Source organism: Xenopus laevis, chromosome 9_10L, assembly GCF_017654675.1.
Source record: "Xenopus laevis strain J_2021 chromosome 9_10L, Xenopus_laevis_v10.1, whole genome shotgun sequence".
NCBI classification, from domain to species: Eukaryota; Metazoa; Chordata; class Amphibia; order Anura; family Pipidae; genus Xenopus; species Xenopus laevis.
In genome coordinates, this window is record NC_054387.1 from 7,176,640 (window position 1) to 7,202,235 (window position 25,596).

Here is a 25,596-nt window from a genome sequence, read left to right on the forward strand (position 1 = left end):
AATGGCATTAGGAATGCTGCTGCTTTATGACCTTTCTCTCTGCTCTGCAAGAAAGGGCACAATGTTGCAATGTTGCAATGTTAGAATAAACGAAGCAAAAGAAATAACATTTTAGGAATGAATCCAATTTGGATAAATGTGAATCACTGTCCCCTTTACAAATTCCAGCGTTTGTCACATGCAGATGCATTTTCAGCTTGCTCCATTGAATTTTATTTCCCTTATTCAGCTCTATACCTCATTGACTTGCTAATATGCGTTTGTCCAGATGTTGCTTCAGCAACCCCACCCCCATCCGTTGAGAATTGCAGCCTGCTGAAACATGGTTTATCTCTGTGACATCATACTTTAACGTGAGAATCGATTTTGTGCCATGCAACAGACGCCATTAAGTGACGTTTCCGTTCCTGGAGAGCAGGAAACATGTAATTGTCCCCTGTTCAAACAAGGGAGGAGATAAGACAAGTGGATTATATTGAGGCAACAAAATTGGTTTATGAGGCAACAAAATTGGTTTATGGCATTGAGGCAACAAAAATGGTTTATGGCATTGTGCACCTTATAAGTAACTGTAATTGTTATTTTGGAATTGATTTTATTAGGAGCTATGCTCTCACTTTTACTATGCCCTCAAATCCCAGCAATTCGTTTTATTTATATACGGTAAGTTAAGTAATTTAGGTAGATTCCATTATTATAATTAAAATTTAGGTAGATTCCATTATTATAGGGTACCTTTTTCCAAAAGGAACATTTGAAGAAGTCAAACGTCCTTGTCTATTTCTAAAGCTTCAAAAAGTTTCCGGTGAGGCTGGAGTGATCTTAGACTTCAAAATGTCATTTAAAACCCATAGTTTGTGCCCCATATGGTCTTAGGGACTGATGTTAGGATTGGTGGAGGCTGAAGTAAAACTTATCATATCTGGGGACCATATCAGGGGGTTCTTGTGTTCTTGTGTTCTCCTACTTGTGAATACCATCTGCTCTGGAGAACAACTCAGTTCAATAATGAGGGCTACAGTAAGTAATGTTGACAAAATTATTGAGGTATCAATGTGTTTGCCCAGAAGATGGCTGATAATATTACTACAATTATTTCAATGGGACCCAAAGAGTTGGGTTCTGTTAGCCATGATAGGGAGGGTTCCCTAAATGGCCCTGGGATCTTGTGATCATTTTGTCTATAGGTTATATAATGCGAGGGAACACTTAGCTCTTCCTCTTTGGTCTTCACCAGTACCAGGGTGGATATGATGGGAACCTGGCATATAATGTACCAGCAAACCAGTCCAAATTAGTAAGAGTAGTAGTGGAATTAGAACTCCTAGGTGGCATGGCTATGAGAGGCTTCCACTGAAGGTGTCCCATTTTAGTAAGGTGTCTTCTGGTTAAAATATTCAATATTTCCATCTCTATGGGAAATTTTAATATCCCACTTTTTTTTAATATCCCACTTACTCCTGCTGTTCAAAAAATCTGGGTTAAAGTTTGTTCAAAAAATCTGGGTTAAAGAATGAAGTTTTCCTTTTTACTGCTAAAACACATGGGTTATATGGGCCCAGTGGTATCCAAAAAAGGAGATTCAAAAAAGGAGATTTAAAAAACTTTCAATATATACCCAGTGCTCAACGTAAGAAAACCCAGTGCTCTTGTGCAAAAATGTTTTTTCTATGCAAACCAGCAAACCAGCGTGTTGATTTAAGCCTTTGTTCCCCATGATAAATCTGTTACTGTTCAGAAATCAGCAGCAGCGGGGCATCACAATACAAGTGGGTGATGGGTTATAATATCCTGGTTGCACAAGAGTTGGGTTGCAATCCTGACTCTGGCCAGAAATTCTGAGTAACGCGCCTGTTGGGGATAAAAGATCACGTCGTCAGATCTGATTGTGCAAAGCTGTGTATTCAGGTTTATCTTTACATGGACTGTATCTAAGGCAGGATAATAATTCTGATGTTTTGTCTTGTGGCTGTAGATGAGTTTGTCTTGTTCTTCAGAGAGGACATTGCATTCCAAAAACGTGCGTTTTAGGAATGCATAAAGGCATAAGAGTTTCTCCAAATTACAAGCGCACACCCTGGCCCTCTTGAAACCAGACCACCTGGTGCCCAGCAAAACAGGGGATCGGCCACCCCCTCGGAATTCCAAACGAAGAAAAATTCACTGGCACTCAAGTAATACTTGCAGGGTAAAACCCTTGCCTTAAATTTATTCAATGCGGCATGCAAGTATTACTTGAGTGCCAGTGAATTTTTCTTCGTTCTGGGGAAGAGTGTCACCATCTTTTTTTCCCATGAATACTAGCATTTCTGGGGCAGGTGATTAAATTAAATTTTTTTTCTGCATAAACACTTGTCATCAAACAAGCACTCATCAATATGATGCCCCTTAATATAATTACACCAGACTGTCCCCATAAATTAAACCAAACCACTGAACTCGCTCGGGCTCATCTGCTAATTAGTTGCATCTGCCTACTCTATTTCATATTTATCTAGACAGCCGTTCCTTGCGTTTCCGCAGCGTGCATGCAAATTATCAATTGTGGATCCATTACGGCTCCCACCAGGATCCTGTCAATCAAACTAATTCCCCACCCCCTCCTTCCCCAAATCGGTTGTTCTAAAGGATTCTGCCATTATCCAATGATGACAACACTGGATTGTCATCATTAAAATGAGATCTGTTGGAGTGACATCAAATTAGTCACATCAAATTAGTCACTTAGTCAATCACTCTTCCAACGCATTTCGCCATGAAGAGAGTATCACAAAGCGAAGACATTAAGATTGTGGAATAAACTTCTCTGCATATAATGCATGATTAGCTTTATATTGTATTATTTGCCTTTGTTTCTTCAAGCAAAATGAGTCACGGAGGTGTGGGTTCCTTTGGTATCATTTGTAAAGCCTTGTTGCATAATGAGGAATTGGAATGGGGTAATAATGCAATGTTATCATTATTTTGCTATTTGTCTCTTCAGCCAAACAACATTTATTTAATACTGTAGGGAAAATGTGTAAAGGGATTATTAGTAGGAGGATGTTTAGAAACCTATAAACCATTGCTCACTTTTGGGACTGAAAAGCACAGCAGAGGAAGTGTTGGATCAGACTCAAGCTCCTCCTGGCTGGTTTCTCATAGACTAACTTCAAGTTGGGCATCTAGGAGTATCTATGACAGAAAAAGGCATTCTACCCAAATGTGTGCCTATATGGCTTTTAGGTTGGGCCCTGTCCAACCTTGGTCTCTGAGCTTCCCTAGGGGGACAGATAAAGAACGTTTCTTTCAATTGAAAGTCTGAGGTGCTTGTTTTCTGTTCATCAATGTGCATCAATGTATAATGTGATTGTGCAGCAAAAAAAGGGGCTCGAGAAAACCCCTAACATGCAATAATGCCTGGTCAAAAGTCCTGCAGAGGAAGAGATCTTCAGGCCCCTCTTCACCATGGGTCTTTTTGCCTGGGTTCCCATTTTGCCTGGTCAAGAGTATTGGGAAGTTGCTTGAATGACATTCAGGGGCAAAGGCCTTCATAACCTCATGACTAGGGGGAGTCCCATTTGCCCTGGAGCTTTGCCCAGGGCTACATTGAAGTGGAAGGGTAGGAGTAGGATAGTCACATGCCCCAAACTAGATCTTCAGGCTTGAAACGTAATGGTCCTGCCTAAATCCAGGTTGAAGAAAAAAAAAGATAGAAATAGTGATGACCTCTAGCTTGCAGTTGGCAGCCTCTAGCTTGCAGTTGGCAGCCCCATAGAAGATGTGATGTTGATAAATGCTGCTGAAGGTCTAACAGGCATTTTACAAAGAAGCACCCATCCAGGTCTCCCATTTCATAAACTGACATTTAATGTTCACAGATTGACCATCACTGGGCTGCGCCATATCCATAGGTGCCCCAGTCTTTGGATGAAATTAAACTTGTGATTTTACACACAAAGCATTGGCTGTTTTATCTGCTTCCAATTCTACATTTAACACCCATTTGTGCCCAATTCTACATTTAACACCCATTTGTGCCCTGTGATATCTGTTGGCCTGATAGAAACAGGAGCAGATTATTTCACTCCATCATCCCCCCGTGACAAAATTAATAATGTTAATAACCGCAGGCACCGAAGGTGAACTAGCCGAGGAGACAATGCAGAGGAGGGAGGGAGTGTGTGGTGGTGCTCTGTGTTTGCGGCAACTTATTAAAAATGAATAAATGTGATGCCCAAAATGATGCCCAAAAGGCAAAGTGTGTTCAAAGGATGGCTTCTTGGGAGGGCTGCTGCTTGTGTCTGCTAATATTTTCCATGTCTGCTATTATATGCCTGATATCAAATCCAGAGAGAGAGAGACTTGTTCTTGGAACATAAATCTCAAGTTCCTACTTTGGGAAGGCTGGGTCAACCAAATAGTGTTCCACCATAACTAGGTAGCAATAGTGAGATTTAAATGCAAATAGAGTGAAGGCCTACAATATTTGAAGAGTAAGGCCTACAATATTTGAAGAGTAAGTTGAAGAGTAAGTTGAGTGCTAAAGTATTGGAGAATGTACTCCCTAAATGGAAGCCCATGTCTACCAAAATTGGTCCACCATGTCTAAGTGGCATCAGTGGGTCTCAAAGTTACTTGAGGTATAAATGCAAATCCAGTGAAGGCCGCCCGAAGCATTGTATATGGAGCACATGATATGGTGAATGTCAAAGCTAATTGTTTCTTGGATAGCAATGGTTTAGTTCACCGGGACATTTACAGAATCACTTGGTGTAGGTGTACACCTAGGAACTAAATGCTTCCTGCTGATTGGGTGCTATGGGATACTAGGGTGCAGGCTTAGTCACTTTTGGGCCAGTGCTGGAGGTGCAGTATGCAAGGAACCATGGGAGATCTGCATCTTCTCATGATGGGAAAGTGGTTACAATTGCGAGGTACATCTATACAAGGGAGCATTGTGGGTAAATGTTATGAACATCTTTGAATGGTTTGAAAGACCAGGCGCTTGGTATTTTGGGTTGAAAGACAATCTATTGATATCTACTCTATATACATTCTAGCTAACGGGGGAGTCCCCCGTATATTTTCACATCTACTGCAGCAGCAGAAAAATGAAAAGAGCTTTCATTAAGTTGTAGTAAATGAACACGGGCATAACGATACAGAATGCAGTTCTTAGAATTTGCTGAAGGTGGGGGCTGTCAGGTGCCAGATTTTTTCATCAAAGGGGGGGTGGAGGACAACAGGGGAGCAATGGTAGGAGCCAGATTGGGTCCTGACAATGCCCACCAGGCTTGTAGCTGGTATCCTGTTGGCCCAGAACAACTGTGGTCTAGTGACCTGGGAAGCTTGCGATTGTACAAACTTGTCTCCCTCTGCCCTCCCCTCATCAATTGATCAGGTGGAGGGGCTTGCAGGTCTTTGTGCTCCATTCATCTATGTGCAAGGTTGTATGCAAAAACCTGGCGGATTGCACTTGTTCTTTGCACCCTATTACATATAACTGGCAGTGGAAGTAGGTCTACCCCTGTATGGAACCTGGAGAAATCTGGGACATAAAAAGGGGATTAATGGCTAATGAATAAAAGCGATTATGGAACAGGATCATGAAACAGGATCAAAGATTTAGCAGCAAATGGATTACAAGCAGCAGGAAGCGAATGGATTACAAGTAGCAATTAAAGTGATGTCTGTGGGATTAAGCGATTTGCCGGCTGAGAATGCTGGGAGTTTGAGCAACTCTGGGGGGGGGGGGGGGGGGGCTGTTTATATCCGTGTTTGTTCCCAGTTTCAATTCCTGAGCTCCATGGCAGTGCACAGGTTAATACTCTCTCTCTCTCTCTCTCTGTATTTGGGCCATAGAGTGGCTCTTCCCGACTGCTACTTTCCTTTCATGAGTCTCATAAAGCAAACATTAAGTGGCCAGCGGGAGGCCCGGGCTCTGGTAAAGTAGTTCTAATGTAATCTACAAATTAGGGGATTTGGATAAACAGAGCGGCAACCTGGACAGTGGAAACAGCAGAATTCATTAGGCTTTGCGGCCTCACGTTGAGGAGGAGAACGTGGCGGAATAATTCTTCATTTTCAGCTCATTTTCACAACTCCGGGCTGATTGATGAAACAGTTGCCAAAAAAAAAAATATTAAAAAGTTTCTGATATTGGAGGCACAGCTACTGGAAGACCAGCCAGAAGCCAAATCAGCTTATTTTCTAGTAGACTAAGTCGCCCAGCAACAAATTACCTCTTCTTCGTGCCGGCTAATCTCCCCCTGCTTTCCTGCCGGCTAGAATGAAAAGTGCCGGTGGGATGGCAATCGGTGCGCTTCTTTTTCCGAAGTTGCCTCATGAGGAAACTTCGGGCAACTTCTGAAAACGAAGTAGTTCGAGTGCCATTCCGCCAGCGTTTTTCATTCTAGCCGGTGGGAAGGCAGTTTGGGGAGATTAGTCGCCCCGAAGAAGAGGAGATTTGTCGCCAGGCAATTCATCTCCCTGAATTACATTCTGGATAACAGGTACCATACCTGTATTGCTTTCTACCTGCTTATGGCGGACCTGCATTTTCCAGGAGTCGGACAAGCGGTTCTGAACAATTGTTGAAATGACTGGGGATAGGGGGGTAGTTAAAAGTGACCCCCAAAATTAAGACAATGACAGACAGACAAGATAAGGATAGTGAAGATAGTGAAGAGTAGCCTTTAATTTGAAGAGTAGCCTTTAATTGATTAGACAGTTTCTGCTTTTATTACATTTTTCTTTTAATGATTTGTTTTCATGATAGTTCCCCTTTCAGTTTGGGTTCCCCTTTCAGTTTGGGTTCCCCTTTCAGTTTGGGGTGTTGAACTCTGTTTAAGGTTTTTGTTCCCTTTAAGCAGACATTGGGTTATACCTGATCATGAGGAACATGTTGCTCTCCACTCCCATTGATGTTCCTCTCCGTGGCCTCAAGTGTTGGATTCGCTATCATTTGTTTATGTCTATAGAAAAATCGCTAGTGATCTTACGCTTAGGTCAATTTTATTGAGTATTTTAATAGAGTACATTAAAGTTGTATGGATATCTTTTATTAAGGATCATATAATGCCCTACATGAGCCCACTGTAAAATGACCCTCCAATGTCTGGGGAAAAATGCTAAAAATGCTAACCCAAAAAAGTTAAGTTCGGACTTTTGCAGGCAATCCCACTTGGAAAAGTCGCCCGTGTTTTTTCAACTTTAATTTTTCGGCACGCAGGATATGATGTAAGTGACAGAAGATTGAGGAAGATCGATCTAGCCTCGTTTTATCACTTCACCTGGTCTGAGGTGGTGAAGTCAACACTGGCGAACGATGTAACCTTCAGTAAAATCCGCCCTTTAGTGAATTTGAAGAGAGACATTCGATATTGTTCGTTCGCACTCTTTCACTAGCAAATTGTCAATAGCGACGGCCACTTCGCCCCTTTAGTAAATCTGCCCCATAGATGTGGATAGAAAGGGATTAGATAGAAGGGAAGGGAATGGAATGGATGGATAGAAGAGATAGATGATTCATCTGACAGTCCAAAGTAGGGAAGAAGCACACCAATTCAGCTAGGCAATGCCTTTAGCACAGAAGTATTAAAACACAAGCTTTCGGGGTCCAACCCCTTCCTCAGGTGCAACCCTGAAAGCTTGTGTGTTAATACTTCTGCAAATAAATATGCTAAAGGCATTGCCTAGCTGAATTGGTGTGCTTCTTCCCAACTTTGGACTGTTGCAGTGTTGGGCTTGGAAGCGGCCTGGGATATGGATGCACCCAGTAACATGAAGTAAGTGGTGTGCGGCAAATTCAAATGTATAGATAAACTGACCCCCCCCCCCCAGCAGTCAGATACAAGCAGCAGTCAGATACAAGCAGACGTCTGACAAGCCGGAACACAGACATTTACTGTATTTCATATATTCCATGTTTTCCCCCATTAATACATCACACAGTATTAGAGTGACAGCTGAAATAGGATCTGGGCCTTTATCTCGGAAGTGGATTTTGAGGCTCCCCTCGGATGGGAGACGGTGATGTAAACACGATAAAGTGGCTATAATCTAAATTCACAGACAAAGGGAAAGAGAAACAGGCTTGTAACTACGGTTATTGCCGCGCGGAAAAGTAAAACAGATTTCACCCGGCGGTTTCCTTTGGATTGATTTTGATGGAAGTGGAATTTAGAGCATTTATCTGTTTGCCCGGCTGATCCTGTTTACGGCTTGTACTGTGGCCGGGGAGATGCTTAAAAGGCCCTAATGTTACATCCCCGGCTTGCAAATTGCCACTCTGTGAATAGTGGTCAGATGCCAACGAGATGTTGATGGAATGGAGTGAGGCAGCGGCGGGGACTGAGGTTGCCATTGAGCTGCCTGGGAAGGAACAGACAAAACCACAAATGCTTCTCTCTCTCTCTATTTCTTTTTAAAGGGATACTGTCATGGGAAAGAATGTTTCTTTCCCAACACATCAGTTAATTCATCAGTTAATTCTTTCCCAACACATCAGTTAATACTGCTATTTAACCGTTAGACATTTCTTATTTTGAAATCAGACATTTCTTATTTTGAAATCTGACATGAGGCATATTGTCAGTTTCCCAGCTGCCCCCAGGCATGTAACTTGTGCTCTGATAAACTTCAATCACGCAGTACAGCAGTAATCACACAGTACAGCAGTAAAGAAAGTTGGAGTGATCTCTCCCTTTCCCCCCCCCAGCAGCCAAACAACAGAACAATGGGAAGGTAACCAGATAGCAGCTGGCACAAATTAAGTTTGCACTAGTAAATGAGCCCCAGGTCCCTCCCTATACAAGATATATATCCATTTATGAACTGGCTGTATTTCATGGAGCAGAAAGAACTCCCTACCTGCTGATAATTAATTGCAGCCAGAAAAGAGCCGGGCCCATTATTGATCCCTGTTTTACACGGCTTTAGACTAACTTGCAACATTATTAATTCACTATTGCAACATTATTAATTGCAACATTATTAATTCACTACTATTTCTGCAGATCTCAACACTCTGTACAGACCGCGACCGAGACCGAGTAAATGCCAGCTGAGAAAATGCCATTTTCTGACATTGGCTGTGTTGGGATTCAATGATCACCATTGACAGTCTAGAGTTGGGAAACAAATCTTATAAAGTGGTTCTGAAACATCAGGGTCAGGAAAAAACACAGACGGGCCCCACTGAGCCAGACCCACTCCCTCTGAAGCCCTGGGTGCTGCCATCTGACCTCCCCCTGGCACTGATTGTGGCAGCAAAATGAGCATCTAAGGAACAGGATGGGGTGCAGGAAAGTTGTGGCACCAAGTGGACCTTATGGCTGGTGCTGGGTGTGGGGGGCCCCTAAAGTGGCAAGTTGGCAACCCTGGTGGGCCTGGACCACCCAATCTTGTTTCCCTCCATTGCTACGGACGGAAAGTCTGAATTTATCTCAATATATTCCGACCAAATCTGCACAGGGTTTTTTTTTTCCCCTTATTTATCAATACATTTTGCCAAAATTTCCTGTGCAGGAAAAAACCTGAAAAAAACGAATTGAACTAATTTTCCGGATTTTTTACCCGAATTCTTCAGATTATTGCAGGAAACCCCAACGCAAATCAAGATATCTTCGGGACCTATCCCATTGACTTATATGTAACCTCGGCAGGTCTGAGATGCCAGATTTTCGGATTCTGACTTTTTCCAGTCTGAGATGCCAGATTTTCGGATTCTGACTTTTTCCATCCTCTGGGTATAATAAATGCTGAAAAACTCGTTTTTTTTTTCCCACTATATATTCGGCTTTTATAGTAAAACAAAAAAAAAAAAAGCCCAATTACAAAGTGAAGGTGTAGGAACCCTTTTAAAACAAGTTGTTATTTCAATGCAGGATTTCTGTTATTAATTTATCCCACCCCAGCCAATCACTTCCTCACCCCTGACCCAAGTTACCCCGACCCAAGTAAACCGAGCGTTCATCTTGAGCTATGATTGAATTATTTTATGCTGTAAACATTCTGTCAATGGTTCCTCCCCGGTGTAAAGAGAGTGTAAATAATTCAATATTATATCTGTCTTCTTTAATAAGTATCTGAGCCGCAACAGCTTCCAGGGGCCGACATTTGCAATTTGTCTTATTTCTCCAATGGTATTTAAGTGCCATGGGAATTTTTTTTCTCATTTCAGGAACCAATTGCTTGTCACATTCTAGTTTATCCTTGTTTTTGTTTTCTAATGTTTATTGCTGTTCCTCTTTTTATCTCTGTGTATCTCTGTGTATTAATTCCCCAAGCTTTTATTCATTTAAATTGGTTTGGACTTAATTCAAGGTTTATGATCCCAATCAATAGTCTGTATATGATCCCAATAAATCCCAGGTTCAAAATGGGCCTCCTGGGTCCCACCCGACTACCTGACATTTAGAGACAACTCTCAAATATAGGTGTTAAATACTTGTAAGCTCAGGAAAACCTTCCTATTACAGTGATTGTTGTATACAAACAACTGTATTCGCTTGCTTCTGCATCACTTCTTTCTGCCAGGGCAGGATAGGACAACAACAAGGACTGTTTATAAGACCTGGAAAATGAGATTCTTGTCATGCAAGGGCAGAGTCGGTTGATGCACTGGCACTGAATTTTGGCAGATCTAGGGTTGCTGCCTATCCTGGCCAGGGAAAGTGCTGTATGATGCCAACATGAAAACATAGGCTGGTATTTTTTTCTGGTATTAAGCCTAAACGCATTTGCCGTTTCTGCACAGTTGTCTCTCCTCCTCTTCTCAATCCCTTCCTTGTTTTGCAATCCCTTCCTTGTTTTGCTCTCCCTTGCTGCTTTCCCCCCATCGCTTCCTCTCTCCCCACCTCCATTTCTTCCGTGCTGATTCTATTATTTTACCTTTAATTCATGTGGACATGGAATGAAAGTGACAAATAAGAGATGGGACATTAACAGTCTCCAGTCTCCATTCTCTCCCTCCTTCTATACAGTTCAGCAGCGGGGCACTCAGGGCTAAATGAAACCACACAAGCAGAAAATAATGAACTAGGCAATAATAGAATAAAATAGCAAGGTGCTGCCTAGGGGGGGGGCACTTATACACTACCCAGGGAGATTACCCTGAACATTTGCCTGTGTAGCCCCCTCTCTTTCAGTGCCAGCACCATTTAAAATTAGAGTGCCAGCACCATTTAAAATTAGAATAATAGCTGAGCCCAAATACAGACTGTAATAACAGGCATGGTGGTGTGTGTGTGGTACATTAGGGCACATTCCCAATGGGCCACCTCTTTGCCTCAGTTCTGTTTTAATGGAACACTGGGCTCTGAGCTAACCTTGATATACCCATTGGATTCTTGATATACCTATAGGATTCTTGATATACCTATAGCAATCCAATAACAACAGGTTCCTAATAACAGAGGTTGTTTAGGGGCAGGCCTGGACTGGGAATCAAAATAGGCCCTGCCATTCCAAGTACACAGAGGCCCAAACAGCCCCCCTACCAGCCAACTATATGGTAACTTTCTATGGAACAATACAGCAGCCCCTCTGGCATTTGGGCCTGTTTAGGGGCTAGAAGTATAGAGAATTCATACTCCTGCTCCAGACCAATGTAGATTTTCAGAATACAGTATGTGTCCGTTTATATAAAATAAAGGTTGGGGATGAGTCAGCATCTTGTCTTTTGCGTATCTTGTCTTTTGCGTATCTTGTCTTTTGCGTAGAGTGGTGGCCCCCTGGAAGTTGGCTATGGAGGTACCTTATAATATTTGCTGTCACAGAAAGTGCTATTCATCCTGCATGTATGTCACGTGGATTTATGAAGGGTTTTCTAAGTGGATAGGAACCATTGGCATCCATCAGTGATTTTGCATCAGGGATTTGCATCAGGTTCATCCTTGAGTGTAAGAAGTGATGAGTAGAATGTTCAGCCCAAAGAAGCCAAGGAGAACCTGAAAATAGCTTGACATGTTTTGAGCAGGTTGGAAAGTCCAAAACTGGAGTAAGGTCTAAATATCACTGTGATGTTGATCTGCTGCTGCCCGGACAATGTCACTCTCTTTGTGTAGACTCCTCTGTGAGCTTGAAAGGTATAAAGACAGACGTATAAAGACAGACCCTGCACAGCTAATCATCAGAAGGTCTCTTCTGGAGAACCTGTCTCGTTGGCACTGAGCTAATGGAGGAGACTGGTGTCCTAGTTCATTTCACTTTATGGAAAATAGCAGCTGATACGTTTACGGTTGGCCTTAATCCAACACACTGTGCTGCACCTCAAATTAAGCCAAGCACCGTCGTTTTTCATTGACTTGTGGGTACAGGCAGCTCCTGTTTTGCATGTCTTTCTTTTGTGCCACAGAGGGAATGCCCTTCTGACATCTCTCTGCAATAAACTGGTTTCTGTTCTCTCTGCTGACAGCTTCTCCACCTGTCTGAAACCCTCCCAAGAGGCCGAGAGCCTGATATAACTTCATATAAGCTGTATGTGGTTTGACAGGTCTGGCTAACCATTCACACAAGCCAGTTAGCCCTGCTGTAAAGAAGACTTAAGAATGTTTCAGAATTACAACTCCCAGCATGGTGGAGTAAATTATTTTGATTATGGGTTTGGGTTTGGGTTTGCAAATTGTATAAATTATTTGATGTATAAATTATTTGATGCTATGTTTACTTACTCTTCCTTCCTTGCAATGTTTACAACATTTCAACACCATTGTACAGTGGGGATGCAGATGAACATAGACTTGCAAATTAAATATTCATTGTATTGCTTCATACATTATTTCAGCACTATGGTAACATATGAAATCAAATCTCTATAGCTGCATGTGTAATGGCTGGGCTGCCTACAGTGCATCTTAGTCATTCTTCTATTCATAGCCTCATTCTTCTATTCATAGCCTCATAGTAAAATCAGCTTGTTTGTAGACCACAAGGTTTGCAGGAGTATTTCCGACTCTTTTGGCATCAGTTTTGTTCCACAAGGGGAATCATGATCCCGCTACCCATTTCTGCTGATTCTTGGAAAGTATTAGAGAGACCACACAAGTTTACATAATAAAAACAGCCAATTCCATAGATTCTCACAAGACCCATCAACAAGACCCCTTCCAGTTATGGCAAACACTCTCTCTAAAATAATAAGCACACCACATAGGCAGGGAGTATTCATTACCCAGTCCTCTTCTGTGTGGGTCTTCAGAATGGAGAGCGCTTCCAGTCATGTAACTTGAACAATCAACATCTGCTTCTGTGAGTTTCATAGCACCATTGTAATTGGATCATGGTGAGTTTCCCTTAAAGGGATCCTGTCATCAGAAAACATGAGCAAACAGATTTTTTTTATATTCAATTTTGAAATCTGACATGGGGCTAGACATTTTGTCAATTTCCCAGCTGCCCCTGGTCATGTGACTTGTGCCTGCACTTTAGGAGAGAAATGCTTTCTGGCAGGCTGCTGTTTTTCCTTCTCAATGTAACTGAATCAGTCTCAGTGAGACATGGGTTTTTACTATTGAGTGCTGTTCTTAGATCTACCAGGCAGCTGTTATCTTGTGATCTTGTGTTAGGGAGCTGCTATCTGGTTTCCCATTGTTCTTTTGTTTGGCTGCTGGGGGGAAAAGGGAGGGGGATGATATCACTCATAAAGAGTGATTGAAGTTTATCAGAGCACAAGTCACATGACTTGGGGCAGCTGGGAAATTGACAATATGTCTAGCCCCATGTCAGATTTTTTTATATTCAGTTTGCAATTTCTTCCCATTACAGTATCCCTTTAAGGCAGTGGTTGTTGAACTTGCTTGGCTCAGGTCCCCCTTGGAGTCTTTCAGCAGGACCCTCCCTCTTAACATCATCAGCCGTAGGTATAGGAATAGCTACAAGTACAAAATTCAGTGTCACGTCACTCAAATTGGGTTCTCATGGGTAGGAGAGCAAATCTCACCCTAACTGGTCTTTAAGCTGAACCACCCTTTGACTGCTTCAAACCACCAAGTAGATGTTTTTGGAAACTACTACCTTAATGGTAATGGGACACAGGACAATAGGGAGTGTTTGGTTGTTCTGTGGGCTGGGGCAAACCAATCCAATATGACATTACCCTTCAGATTTAAAATGCCAGGGATTTCCCATAGACTCTAAATTGAAGAAGCTGATTGGATGAGTAGTGTGACTTGTTTTCAAAAGTTTTCCCACACACACATCCACTCGTTATTGCTCTTATATGCTGGTGCAAAACTAAATTCCTGGCATCCATCAGGCTTCCTTATAACTAAATGTCTGACTGTGTCCAGATGCAGTAAAGCCAGAAAGGTGCATTGTGGGTGCTCTGTGCTATAAATCGGGTCAATGCGGCAGTAATTCAGGAGGAAAGGCTTATCACTGAGGAGCTTGCACAGGGCTCAGAGGAGTTTCTGCATGTTGCTCTGTGTATTTCGTGTAGAACATCTGCCAATAAAATCCTTTTGGTATATATTTCCTTTACTGCTGTCCAAGAAAATAAAGGAAGAGAAGAGGAAGAAAATATAAAATCACAGCATCAGCTGCAGCGGTTTAACCACACATAGGGCTACTGAAATGCACACAACAGCTCGTATATCGACTCGTATATCGAATATTATCAGATCTTGGATCTAGGATCTAACAATGTTGGTGACAGGAAGGTGAAAGGAAGTGTCTTTCCTTTCATTGCCCAGAAGCCCAGAACTATAGGTTCCATGCAGGATGCTGCCACATTGCAGAGTGATTTGTCTAAATTGGAAAAATGAGGTTCCATGTTGAATATCAAGTTATACACTAAATGGCAGTCAGTGTGTTGGGAGTTTCCTTAAATGAGAAGGATCTTGGGGTTTTTGTAGATAACACACTTCCTTCCTGCCCAGAATTAGACAATGTCATTCTGTGGCTACTAAAGCAAATGAAGTTCTAAAAACATATGTCTCTTTATAGGTCCCTGGTGAGGCCTCATCTGGAGTATGGGGGCGGTTTTGGACTCCAGTCCTTAAGAGGGATATAAATGAGCTGCAGAGAAGTGCAACTAAATTGGTTTGGTTAGAGGAAGGGGAGACTGTCAAGGTTGGGGTTGTTTTCTCTGGGAAAAAAGGCGCTTGCAAGGGGACATGATTACAAGTACATTAGATCGGGGCCTTTTTTACCCATAGAAGAAAAGAACTTTCAGAAGAAAAGAACTTTCAGTAGAAAAGAACTTTCAGTAGGGGGTTCTTCACAGTCAGGACAGTGAGGTTGGGGAATGCACTGCCGGGTGATGTTGTGATGTTGATTCAGTTAATGACTATAAGAGGGACTTGGGTTATTTGGATTTTTTTGGATTTTTTTGGACTGACAAAGGTATTATGTATGTATGGGGTTAAAAGAGGTTATGGGGTTAAAAGAGGTTAAAAGGGGTAAAGGTGGGGTGAATTTCACAAATCTCCAACCCAATAGATATTGCAAGATGTAGGCTCCAGGCCTTTGGACTTTACTGTATTAACTTCCAGCAGAGACCTGCCCATAGCCTAGTCTTAAGGCTTCCTTAAAGGGGCTTCCTTAAAGGCACTTCCCTTCTGTTTTATAGGTGTCTAAATTCTTGTGACCCTTAAGTCTCCATTTGATTGTGGTATGCAATGCAAGAAATTTTAACAATCATCTTGAATAAATAAATCCATGAATGTTCCTCCTGGGAGAGTAATTATAGAGCGGTGCGGTGTCAATTTGGTCTGATTAATTCATCTGGCAGTTTGTCATCTGTCAGTCAGTTTGTCATCATGAATATTAAGACTTCATAGTTAAACTGGGCTTCAGGATCAAACGCACAAGTTTCATGTTAAGAATGAATAAAAAAGGGACTTTTATAATCTGTACCTTAGATTTCACCTTAGATTTTTGTTTATTTCATTTTTTCTCTTCTCAGGTCTTCACAAGATATGGAAAATGCTACGTGTTCAATTCTGGACAAGATGGCCGACCTGTGCTCACCACTGTGAAGGGAGGAGCTGGTAACGGGCTGGAAATTATGTTGGACATCCAGCAGGATGAATACCTTCCCATCTGGGGGGACACTGGTATGTTTATATATACCAAACTTCCACCCACCGGGTCTCAATTAAGTTTTTGTTACTATATTGGCTCAGATACAAACTGAATACCTTACCTTCCAAAACTTCTTATATGGGTGAGCAGATGCTAAATGCTAATTACACATATATTGGTGATGTACAACATTTTGAGACATTTTGTCTTTGGCAGGAGATACCAGCACATTAACCTAAGGAGGAGGAAATTCTTTGGAGGAAATTCTTTGGATCAGCCACACTCAAAAAGGCAAATTTGCCTTTTTAAGTGCCTGCTCCCTGCTAGGGTCTTCTGGTGACCTCATTGTATTGTATAGAGTTCTGGAGTTTGATGGCAGCCATGGTTAGAAGCACACACCTCAATGCAATTGGACATTGACTTTCCTTATAAGGAGAGTCTATGGAGAGTCTTACATATAGGATACCTCCTGCACTACAATATATAGGATACCTCCTGCACTACACCATCCGAAAATCCCCATTATTGACCTTTAGAGGATTTGGCATTGCCATGGTGGGCCACATGATTTGCCTTCTCTAGCTTTCTGGAATCAATTGACAACCAGGAATATGGGCAATTGAAGTCATAACCAGAATTCTTTCAATTGCATTTACCCCTGCCATCCATATCTTTTAAGGAAGGACAAGCACGGTGAAGCACATTGGGGTTTTAGAGTTATTCTTGGGATGGGGGTTCAACAACATTAGGGGTAACTTCCCAAGTAAAGACTACGGGAGTATGATCCCTTGCTCTTGCTGAAGGAGTTAAGGCATCCAGGTTGTTATACCAAGAACATTGCTGCTAATAGATATGTGAAGATCTGCTCTCATGTATTACCATTGTGGGTTATTTTTATGTGATTTTTTTATACTCTCTGGAACAGATGGTGTGGGAAGGTGAAGGACAAGCATATAAAACTGTCTATAGACTGTCTATAGATCTCCAACGGAACACATGTTATGTTGTGCGATTTTCTTAGCTCCATAGGACGCGTGGGCAACTGCTTAGGGATTAAGGATTTGAAAGGACTCTACCGACTGGCAGTTTACAATAAACATTTCAGCATTTGGAACATTTAAGAGCCTTCCTTGAAAGGACCTGCCTAGTAAAGTGAAATGATCCTTTCTTGTTGGCTGCATGAAGAACATTTACTTCATTTTTCTCATCTTGGCATTAGGAAATGGCAGCATTTCATCCCAAAATGGATGCCTACCGGAGGGTTTATATTACAGAGAACACGTGCTTAGATTTAGTGGCCAAGTGTCCTGTGATGCTGGAGGATTGGGATATTCTCCAAGCTTGGCTCTCAGTCAATGTCTTCCCATCTGTCCTTGGGATCAACATGTTTGTATCGTACATCACGTCTAGAAAGCTTTACGCTATCCACTGGTAAAGGACCATTGCCAGTAATTAGGCTTTGTTAAATTATCTCAAGAACAAACAGGCTATGGCTTAGCTTCAGAAAGCGGTGTATGCAGGGGGCTAGGCAGGCTTGGTCCTCAAACACTGTTAGAAGCAGGTTGGATGGTAAGAAAAATAGCTGGTCTGGTCAAATTGATGTTTGCACAGAAAAGAAAGCTTTTGATGGCAATTTGGTATGATGGCAATTTGGTATGAAAATTAATTTGGTCTAAAAGAAGCTAATGCTTTAGGGCATATGAGGACATTTTTTCTCTAGGTAGTCATGGTCTAGTAGGGCCCCTGGCATCCCAGTCTGACACTGGTGGAAACTGTAACCACAGAGCATAATATTCAGTACAGATATGTCTGTCATGTTCATAAATTGTCATGTTCATAAATGATCATGGTTGTGTATGCTTTTGGTCATTTTCCAATGGAAGCGGACATCCTTGCTCCGAATGAATGGACCACAGATTCATCTCATAGGGATCATAATGTCAGCTCACAGAATGCACCGATGGAAGCCGCGTACTGTGTTCTACTCTGCTAGAGATGGGATGGGAGCCCAATTAGTCAATCTCGGCCTTGAAGTCAGAAATAAAGACTCTCATCTAGACTACCTTAAAGCACAAGTTGAACACCACTCCACTCCCTCATAACTATACAACTATACACAACTCCCTCAAATGATCATAATTTATAGTCATTAGCGGGCCTCTTCTTAAAAGCGGGCCTCTTCTTAAAATATGGAATCTCCTTCCAAGTGCCAGGCCAGTGCTTAAAGATTTGGTTGAAACAGCAAAAATGTGATGGTGAGTTGTGAGTTAGGAGTGAGTTAGGAGTCTCCTAAGAACCCAGACAGACAATAGATGAAGACAATTAGACATGTCGACATTCTAAAATAGGGGATGGCATCTTGTGATACATCTTGTGATACCTCTGGAAAGAGATACATGTTCACTGAGGCACACAACCTAAGGAGGCACATGCTTCACTGAGGCACACCTAAGGACTGGATCTCCTAGAGAACCTGACTCCCTGGACCCCCCTCTCGCAGGCTCGCAGCCATAAGAATTTACCAGTATAAAATGGCCTAGGATTTAAACAACAACTGTCCTAGGCTGGTACTCAGAGGACATCTTTGGTGGTATGGATCTTCATTGTGAGAGCAAACCTACATCACAAAGCTTGTAGAACAGCCCTATGCCATGTTGTACCCTCCTGCTTTAGTTATTAATTAAACAAAGCAGACCAGACCAAACTAAGCAGACCAGACCAAACTAATTATCTCCTTAGTTATCTCCCTAGAATATAAAGAACAAATCCCCACTTTTTATTTTATTTGTTTCCATGCAATCCCCCTGCGTAAGAGGAATTTGTGTTGGCTGATAATTTGCTGCATTACAGAATACCCGGTGCCTGTGGTCACACCGCATGTCTGTGAGTAAATACACATTAATATATGTGAGTAAATACATTAATATATGTTATTGTAACAATCAAATTTAATGATCCTGGAGAGGTATCTGGTACAAGAATCCCTTCTGCTTCTGATGATAGGCGACGAAGCAGACATGATGCTCGGGGAATTGTGGGAACCGTACAAAAATCAGCTCGGGGAATTGTGGGAACCGTACAAAAATCAGTCCTACATTTTATTCCTCGTCTTATAAATGAAAACAAATTAATTTTTCATACTGTCGAAAAGAATAACAGCGCCTGCGGCACCTCTTTGCTGTTTTCTGTGCTGAATAGTGGTAAATATCACTTGCATAGGGGTTTAGTTCTGGTTGGACTATCCATTAGACTATAAAAGCTATATTATGTGTATTTAGGGTTAGTCCTTCTTCTACTGTGAGTTGTGCCCTAGTGATAGAAGTGCCCTGTGGGAGGTGGGAAATCCCTGTTGCAGGATTTGTACCATATAATATCCCTGGGGCAATAGGGAAGGCATGCCAACTTAAGGCTTCTTGGCCTCTCCTCTGCTCCATAGAAGAAGATGATGAAACCAGGGAGCATGTAAGAAGGTTATGGTAGGAGAGTCAATGAGAGGGCTGTCTGAATGGGCATCAGATGATTGAAATCTGCACCAGCTTTCTTACCAGCTTTCTTACAGGTTCTAGGAGTGTGAGTGAGTGGTTTGCACTATTGCGGCGCTTTAAAAGATGCTTGGGCAAGGGATTAAGGTGTGATCACACAATTGTTGCTAAAAGGGTCACAGTTTATATTGTGAAGGTAGCGCACAATAGATATTCTGCTAAAATAGAGGTTTCTGGTCTTTCAATTCTCTTGTCCTCTGTGGGGCCCAGACTGAAGGCCTGTTCTGGTGAGAGTTGGGGCGAATGCTTGACCAGTGTGAATGCCCCAGATTTCCTTACAAATTTATTTAAGGAGGGTACACCATTGTGTGTAGGGGAGTGAATTGATTCCAAAAAACCTTTGCAACCTCCCCAGTAAGTTTGCAACAATAGCAAACTGGGGGGGGGGGGGGGGGACTCTCTGAGAACAATGTAGACTACAGGCAACTCCAAGTCTATGATTCTCAGTTGTGGTGTTTATTGCCTTGTGGTGTGTTTATTGCCTCCTGGTTTGAACAATAAACCCCAGGCAGGAGCCTGTCCATTTTGTTGCAAACCTAAGCCTCCTGTCTCCTCTGTAAGAATTGTTTTACCTGAGCCCTACCCGCTCTTATCCCCACAATAATATATGTTGTAATTGAGACTCTGGCAATGTTTATTTGTCCAAAATGGCACAGGGGACGTTTGTTTCTTGTCCCCTACCGTGGGGGGCAGCAGCATGCAGGAAAATCACACATGCAGGAAGATCAAATAAATATTTCCCAATCTGTGGTGCTAGCCATCCTAGAGGGGCTTGGAGCCATAGCACGGGAAGTAAGCCTGAGGCCATTTAGGGTGAGAACTGAGCAGAATTACTCATATACCACAAGTCCAATTTATATACCACAAGTCCAATTTGAAGGTCAACCAATTAGTTCCAAGAATATCTAGGACAACAAATACATATTCACCCCAAACATTGAACTATGGCTGAATGACTGAATGACTGAATGACTGATACACCTACTCATTGTATCAAAGGGGGGGGCCCCTCACCAAAGGTTTGTCCTTCAAGAAGCTGATATTGGGGTTAATCCATTGATTTGCAAACTGGAGTGTCCCAAAAATATGAATGAAAGGGATATGCGTCTGATGCTGTTTGTCGGTCTATCCAGCACGCACAGTTTCATTAATAACAGAGTGTCGTTATAAAAAAAACGGTCATGCTTTTCCCATTTCCATCTGCAGCCAGTGTAGGCCCAGGATATTCACGGGTGCAGGGGGGGGGGACAGTATAGGGTTCTCACTATTAAACAGGCACTTGATCCAAGAGTGTGGTGTTTAGGGTTCCCTAAAAACCCTAAACACCGGCAGTGGTCTATTAGCAAGGGTTCCCTGGAGGGCCTCTGTCAACCAAGTAGCATGGGTTCCCTGGAGGGCCTCTGTCAACCAAGTAGCATGGGACTCTAATTTTCTAAGGGCAGCCCTGTTGACTCTAGGTGCAATAAATCCTTGGGGCAACCACTTGATGCATGGGGTTCACTCGAGTGCATATTTGTGCCTAGCGGCAATGCCCAATCATTAAATAACTTTGGAGACAGAGGTCTTTATTAGTGCTTGTCTGACAAGGATAAAATGTCCCCAGTTTGATAAAATGTCCCCAGTTCATGATGTGCGCCTGCAATTGATCATGTGTGTCCTGATCTTTGTATGTGATGTTTCCCTAGTAGAGATGGGATTATTTTGCTTGACCAGATGTCTGTGTATGAGCAATGGATGAGATGCTTTGTATTTCAAGGGAAAGCTTTGTATTTCAAGGGAAAACTAAGGAGAGAGAGACTGGTCTCTCTATGGACTGGTCTCTATGAATGTCTTTCATGTCTCAGTTAATATTTGGAGCCCTAAAGATAAACTGAGACATGAAAGAGCGTGAAAGCCCTAGAGCGTAAGTCATTTTGGCTGCTTGCCGTGATCTAATGGAGAACCTCACTGGTCATAACAACCTTCCCTGCCTGCTGTCAGTTTTCTTTCATGTGAATAGGGAGCACCCAGACACTTCAGCTGCTAAATTTGCTAAATGTGTCTGCAAAAACATTTTACATGAAGATATCCCTCAAAACGAAGGTTTTTATTCATCCAGATTCTGGCAGTGATAAGTCTAAACCAAGCTTGTTGAGTGTCACTGGCCTGTTCTGAGCTTCCTCTTTAGGACAGTGACAAAGTTGAATGAAGGGTCTTGACCAATAAATTAGGCAATTAGGCATTCTCCTCTCCTCTCTGTTGCCAGCCCTCAGAATAACATCAGTCCTACAGGCCCTGCAAGACCCTCAGGTTGGCCAGCCCAACTTACAGTATATAGCCGTTGATCCAAGAAAACATGAGGGGATTCTCTCCTTGGCTGAATCTCGCCAGGATCTGGTGATCTGATGGAGGGAACACCTCAAGCTTGGGGTTTCAATACAAAATGCAAAGTAGTTTGCATTTTACTCTATAGAACAGGTGATCCCCAACCCCCAACCAGTTGCTCTCCAACTTTTGGATGTTGCTCTCAACCAGTTGGATGTTGCTCTCAACCAGTTGCTCTAAGTATACTGCCAAGCAGAGCCTCCTGTAGGATGCCAGTCCACATACGGGCTACCAAATAGCCAATCACAGCCCTTGTTTGGCACTGCAAGGGACTTTTTCATGCTTGTGTTGCTCCCCAACTCTTTTTACATTTGAATGTGACTCATGGGTAAAAAAACGATTTTAATAGACACCCCATGCTGGTTTCTTTACACGCACCCCTATTTAACAGCTGTTCCAAACAGCTGTTCCTTGTTGTTCCCTGTTGTTCCCTCCTCTTATTAAAGTTAGTTTTAATGCTTTTTTGTGTTGAGTTGACATCATTGATTTGACGCTGTCCCCTACCAGTGTCTCTCTGTCAGTTCCACCGAGCCCCGTTGGCTGTTTTATCTCTCCTCCACCTCCCTTCTTGTCTGATCTGCAGTGTTCTCTCTCTCTCGGAAACAGCTGCTTTTCTCTATCATAAATAAGATTTGCAAGCAGGCAGGTGGATCAGGAGACCTTCTGGAGGCAGAACTTGTTGCCTGCTTACACAAATTGTGGAGTTGAGTTGTGTTGAGTTGAGTATTTTCTGAAGATATCCTAAATAAATAAAATTGAAATAAAATTGTAATGCATTGCAATTCTTGGTTCGCACAAGCCAAGTAGTTCATGAAATGGTTTATATAGTGTTATACAGTGCTGATTAAAAGGGAAGCAAATGTTTTGTTTCTAGATGTCAACAAGATAAGGCATAGCACTGAGGGAATCTCTCCCTACTAGGCACCATCTCTCCCTGAATCATTTGTACAGGCTGACTTGCGTATAAGATTGGTTGAATGGCTTTTTAGCAATGGACCGTGTGTAAACCATCTCTCCATGCCTCCATGCTATACCTGCCCCCACAGGAATAGTAGAGAGAGATGATGGGCCCTTGCATTCCATTTTTTTAGAGCAATAAGGTCATTGTTAACATCTTCATTACACTAAATGGCATTGCATTCTACTAAATGGCATTGCATTCTATTTTTCAGTTTTGTACAACTGAGGTTTCCTTGTAATATTATTTTCTCTTTGCTGCTCTATTGTCATTGATGCATTGAGCATAGAGCTTTACAGAATGGTTTGTCAGGTAGGAATTTTTGCATTAGTGATAATCCTAATTTAGATGGGATCTGTTGCAGCATTACTATATTGCCTTAGTTATGGATCCAGCAGGGCCTGAGACTAAAGCTTTGGCCCATCTGAGGTTCAGTGGTGTGGGATTCCTCCCACCAGAAAGATCATGGGATGGATTCCTAGTGGGGTGGATTCCTAGAATAATCTCATGCTCATGTCTTTGCATTGTTGCAGTTTCCATTGCATTGTTGCAGTTTCCATTCTTTACATCTGATTTCTCTTTGATTTCCCTTTCCCCTGTTTCCCCTGATTCTCTTTCACCTGATTTCTCTTTCCTCTACAGAGGAAACCACGTTCGAAGCAGGAGTCAAAGTGCAAATTCACAGCCAGTCGGAACCAACTTTCATCCAGGAGTTGGGGTTTGGCGTGGCCCCTGGATTCCAGACCTTTGTGGCAACTCAGGAGCAGAGAGTAAGTAGATGTCACATCACTGTCTTGTTAATGTGCTCTCGCCAGTCATGGTGGAGCCATGGTGGAGCAGTCATGGTGATTACCTTTAGAAGTTTTGTCTGTCTCTGATGGATTTTCTTGCTGGAAAACTGAGACACAGGCCAATTTTTGGCCACTGGTATAAGGCTTCCATAACCAAGGTTACCATCTGGATCATGGTCCTATTGTTGCTTGCTTACATAGGTTTAGTCAATGTGTCTCTTAGTCGTGGTGTCTCTCCCACTGCAACGTGCCATGGATGAATCATCCTTTTTGCCGGTCACTGGTCACCCATGGTGCCAGTCTCCTTCTCTGACCTGGACAAGGCCCCAGTAGTAATATGAACAAGTTCTTGGCTTGCAACCTCTACAGTGATCCCCAACCCAGTGGCTTACGTGCTCTCTGACCCCCCTTGGATGTTGCTTGTTGCTTCCAGTTGTCTAAAGTTTCTTTTTGAATTCCTGACTTGGTTTTTATGCAACTAAATCTTGCCTCCATGTGTACTGCTAAACAGAGCCTCAATCACAGCCCATATTTGGCACCCCAGGAACGTTTTAACAATTAAATGTGGCTCATGTAACAGATGGCAGGAAAAGCCAACGACACGCACCCAGTAATATTCTCCAGTAATAGTGCCGTAATCACCAGCTCTCCAGTTTTCTACCCAATATCCAAATCCATTATGGCCAATTTGAGTTGATGCACTGCAACATATTTTTGCGCCTAACACTTTTGTTACACCTGCTGTCTGTCTCTGCTACAGTCTGAGGCACGCTCTCTTTTTAATCATCTTTCCAACTCAGTGGTGAAATGTGTTTTCTGACACACAACTATATTTGCACACACTTTCCCATTGTCTGTAAACTAAATTGGCTGGCTTTCAGACTGGTTTTATTGATCCGAGACGACACACTACCTGTCATCATGCCATTGCGAACATTGTGAACCCCCTCTCATCAATGAATTTGGGGAAGACAAAAGTGGTTTCACCCAATCATAAAATGGAGGGAGGGAGGGAGGGAGGGAAGAGTATTGGAGCTGTATACTACTACTGTTAGCAGGGATCACATGCTACTGATCTTCTACTGATCTTCCTACCAAAGGAACAGCGGTCACCTTAAAACATTTCAGATAAATATGGCATTTTAAAAATGGCATTTTATCATCTTTGCCCGCAAGCCAAGCCAACCATTTCCAGCCGACAGTACATCCTAATGTATTTGGAAATGTTGAATCAGTGTGTAAAGGCTTCACGATTTAATCTCTGTTTCAGCTGGAACTGTAGTGGAGAAAGTGCATTTGTTCAGAGAGGCTGTAAAAAAAATGTTCTGCTGCACTAACTCATTTTACTTCTGAAGATCCTTCACCTCAAAACTGATTTAGGCAAGAGGAAAGCAGCAAGCAGCAAGCCAATGATAAAAACATGAATCTCCATTAGAAGCTAAGGGGTGCTCTGACCAAATGGCAGACCTTGACCAAATGGCAGACCTTGAAGGGTGCTTGAGCCTAAACTTTCCCCAAACCTATGCAATATTGGCTGGGTTTGCCAAACTTTTTTTTAACTGAGCCACATTTCAGATGGAAAAAGAGTTGGGAGTGATTCAAAATAAATGCTGTGGTTGGCTATAATGAGAAACCTTTGAAGGTTGTTTCATCAACATTTTCTACCTAATGTCCTCCAAGGATGGACCTGTGCCAGATCAATCTTGGTGACTCCTCTCCGTGGAATTGGAGGGCTTATTAGACTGCTGCACTCATTGGTGCATCTGCTCTGAATCTCCATCTCACTTTCCAAACCAGCTGTGACTGCAGGACAGACGGTGACTGTGCCAGGCGGTTAATCAGCAACTGGTCTGTGCCCTCCACAACTCATTTCCATCCCCAAAACCACTTCCATCTTCTCCTATGGATCCATGAATTATGCATGAAGCTTGTC

General features: G+C 42.5%; 1 protein-coding gene across 2 annotated transcripts in view; it reads left to right on the forward strand.

Annotated features, from left to right (window-relative positions):
• Nucleotides 1–25,596, forward strand: part of LOC108700864 (acid-sensing ion channel 2) — a 176,865-nt gene that overhangs the window by 145,212 nt on the left and 6,057 nt on the right. For both annotated transcript variants that reach the window (XM_041576062.1, XM_018234884.1), the window contains exons 2-3: nucleotides 15,890–16,040; nucleotides 23,515–23,642. In XM_041576062.1, the coding sequence (XP_041431996.1) occupies nucleotides 15,890–16,040; nucleotides 23,515–23,642 (279 nt within the window). The remainder of the gene's footprint in view (nucleotides 1–15,889; nucleotides 16,041–23,514; nucleotides 23,643–25,596) is intronic.